The sequence below is a fragment of the Frankliniella occidentalis genome, unplaced genomic scaffold (genome assembly GCF_000697945.3).
Source record: "Frankliniella occidentalis isolate FOCC.00 unplaced genomic scaffold, Focc_3.1 Scaffold13, whole genome shotgun sequence".
Lineage (NCBI taxonomy): Eukaryota > Metazoa > Arthropoda > Insecta > Thysanoptera > Thripidae > Frankliniella > Frankliniella occidentalis.
Genome location: NW_026267143.1, coordinates 1,076,015 through 1,079,265, shown reverse-complemented (window position 1 = coordinate 1,079,265; position 3,251 = coordinate 1,076,015). Strand labels below are relative to the sequence as shown.

Sequence of the window (3,251 nt, the reverse complement as noted above, 5' to 3'; positions counted from 1 at the left end):
CGGTGAATAAATTGTGTTGTGGCGCTGCACATGTGATCGCCGCCCCCAGCAGATGCTCTTGCCGCGCGCCGCCTTCGGCTGCAGCGATTTAAATTCGGCGGTCCGTACATTATTCACAGGCTTGTTCACGGTGCCGCTGTTGTTTGTCGCAGGACGCGCTGGAGGCCGTGAAGGACCGGCGCCGGCAGCGCCTGGCCGCCCTCAACCTCGCCGTGCACCGCTGCGGCGTCCAGGCTCCGGGCCAACCCCCCGGCCAGCAGGGCACCCAGCTGCGCGACCAGCTCACCGAGCTCTACCGCCTCTACGACGACACCGAGGACATGTAAGTATCGAGCGTGAGGATTGTAATCTCTAATTTTTAAAAATCTCGCAATTTTTTTTCATGGAAAGATTATGTTTTTTTCAAATTTATCTGGAAACCTTCAATTTGCTCCGATTTTTTTTTTTTGAAAAGTGCAAAATTTTCCCGGAAATATTTTTGACTCCTGAATTCTGATATCGAGTGGCGTGATCGGCAGTGTCTCCATGGCCCGTGGCGGTGTTTTTATTGTAAAGCTCTGCGCCGCGGTCGGCCGTCCGGGATTAGGAGGCTGGCCGGCCCTGGCTGGACCTCGCGCCCCGAGGCTTGACCCTTTGGCGCGCACCCTGCAGCCGGGCCGGCCCGGGCCGCGGGCCCAAAGCCCACGTGATTCCAGCCATTTGCATGTTGTAATGCTGGGGGCGTGCCCGGGCTGGACACACCGCTGCAACCCTCCAGCCGGACCGGTAGCATTTAGCGGATGGCTTTGGCACTCCCGGCCCGTGAAACAAACCTCCAGCGGCCGCGTCTCCAGCGAGCAAGGGTGGAAAGCGAAAAGGGGGCGGGGGAGGGGGTAAAAGAGGAAAAGTTGTGGGCGCGCTCGGGGGAGGGGAGGGGCGAGCAGCAAGGCCGTGAGGCGCGGCTGATCATATTAGGGTCCCTTTTGGTCAGCAGCTCGCTGTGCTGCGCTAGTTAGGCGAGCATTGCTTGTGGGAATTAGGAGGGGGTGGGCGTGGAGGCTGGAGGGACAGGGGGCGGGCGCACAGGGGCTGCTGCTGCTGCTTGGTATGCAGCCTCCGCGAGCAATGGACGGTGCGCAGAGAGCCCCGCGCCGGCCGCGCCACACGGCACGGGGGTCGGTGCATGGCAAGGAGGTAAGGAAGACGGGGTAACTTGTGTCGGCGGGGAGGAGGTCGTGTGGGCCGTTACCCTCCAGGGCCTCCAGGGCCGGCCCTGCAGCGCCTCTGCCCGCCCCCCTCGGCTCCAGCTCGGCCCGTATGTGGCTCCAGCGGGGCGGAGCGGCCCCGGCCGCAGATGGACTCTGCTCGAGATAAGCTCATTGATTCCTATGGCGCTGTATTTCTCACGAGGCGCCGCGGTTGCTGTATGGCGGCTGGCGGGGCGGGGCGGGGCGGAGCGGGGTGGGGTGGGGTGGCTATCGCCCGTGCAATTACAGGGGAGGGAGTTCTTTGCTTTGCTCTCTTTCAAGGCGATGCGGCCGAGGCGTCGGCCGCGTGGGCGGAGGAGGGGGAGATGTTTGACCGCCGTCCGCAAACTCGGAGTGGGCAGAGAGGGGCGGGCGGACGGGCAGAGCTGACCTCTCTTTCATTACCTTTGCCAATAAACACCATCAGGGATCTGTCCTCCCCCCGGCGCGGCCCTGCGGCCCGGCTGTCCACTCCAGGCCGGTGTTTGCCCGCAGGACCATTCGGCCAATAACTGTCGCCCTGTCAACAGCCCGGCCTGAGCCCGGCGGGCCGCGCGTCCTGTCCAGGGCTGCGCGCCGCGGCCAGCACCGCCAGCACAAACATCTTGATGCCCACTCACTCTGCTGTCAGTTTAGCGCCAAGTCACCGTGACGTCACCGCGTTAGAGCTGAAGGGGCGGAAAAAACAAACTCTTAGAGATTGTCCGACGACGCCCTTGTCTCGTCCGCAGCGGCAGGGGCAGGACCCACCCTCTCGCAAGGACACATCTGTCTCTACTCTTTCTTCAGCGGGAGATTCAGGAGCTGCAGCTGACTCGTCCTGATATGTGTCTCTCTTATGTGTCTGCAGGTTGCAGCAGCAGCTGCAGGAGCTGCAGCAGACTCCTGCTAACCCGTCTCTCTTTGTGTGCTCGCAGGTTGCAGCAGCAGCTGCAGGAGCTGCAGCAGACGCGCGCCTCGTGGACGCAGTTCGAGCAGCACCTGCAGGAGCTGCGGCTGGCGCTGCGCCAGGACCAGGAGGCCCTGCAGCAGGTCGACCGCGCGCTGCAGTCCGGCGCCGTGTCCCCGGCGGTGGCGTCCTCGGTGCGGGAGGTGGCGCGGGCGCTGAGCGAGAAGCACGAGGGGCCGGCCGCCAGCAGCGCGACCAGCAGCGTCCCGGGCGAGCAGGTGAGTGTGACCCCCAGGGCGGGGCGGGGCGGGGCGGGGCGGGGCCGCGAGGTGAAAGGAAGTGTCGTGTGCAACCTGTTGGGGCCTCGGGCAGCCTCAGGAATCCAGCGCATGTGCGATGCACCGGCGCGCGGGCGCTCGCACTCACACGCGCACACGTGCGGCAGGCGGCGGGGGCCTTTCGCTTTGCCGTTCGCCCGTACGTCTCATAAGACCCCTCCGCTCCCCTCCCCGGCCGTGCCGCGGCCGAACCCAACTTACTGCTAATGGCTGGCCGGCCGTGCGCTCCCAGACTCCTCCAAGATTCTGTGGCTCTGATTCCATCTGATCGGCGGGGCCGGCGGGGCCGGGGCCGCTGCCCAGGTGTCAGTGAAGGGGCGCCGAGTGTGCTGCGTCAGCGGGGGGTCAGGCGTCAGGGCGTGGCGGGGCGTGGCGGGGCGTGGCGGGGCGTGGCCGACCTGTTATGAAGCTGTTAGATAGGGGCATATCGCTCTGTTTGAGAGACAGGCCCCCTGTCCGCCCCCATCGCGCATCCGTGACGCATAATTAGCTGTTGAGCGTTAATGAGCCAGTTTGACTCGCCGTGATGAGTCATCGGGACGCGCATCATCTGGAACGTTTAACGCCCCTCTCTCTAGTCTACTCCACTACTCCACTCGAGGCCCGCGCGCCTGTGATTCGCGCGCCGATACCGACTGGAAAAGGAGGGAGAGGAGGGTGATCTAGTCTGGCTATGAGTCACTCCCTGGAATGCGCCGTGAGAGCGGGCCCTCTCTCCGAACCTCTCTCTATATTTCCCCACTCGCTCGCTCCTTGCCCCCCACCCCCCACCTCACTCACTCACTCACTCACTCACTC

At 64.4% G+C, this 3,251-nt stretch overlaps 2 protein-coding genes across 2 annotated transcripts in view; one reads left to right on the top strand and one right to left on the bottom strand.

Moving 5' to 3' along the window:
• LOC113217620 (lysosomal aspartic protease) overlaps positions 1-3,251 on the bottom strand; it is a 368,266-nt gene that overhangs the window by 315,932 nt on the left and 49,083 nt on the right. The gene's annotated exons all lie outside the window — the stretch shown is intronic.
• The window catches only part of LOC113217612 (klarsicht protein-like), a gene marked incomplete at its 5' end in the record, with an annotated part of 54,885 nt that overhangs the window by 44,817 nt on the left and 6,817 nt on the right, over positions 1-3,251 (top strand). Inside the window, 2 exon segments of the mRNA XM_052263602.1 lie at positions 153-322; positions 2,144-2,399. Coding sequence (XP_052119562.1) covers positions 153-322; positions 2,144-2,399 — 426 coding nt within the window.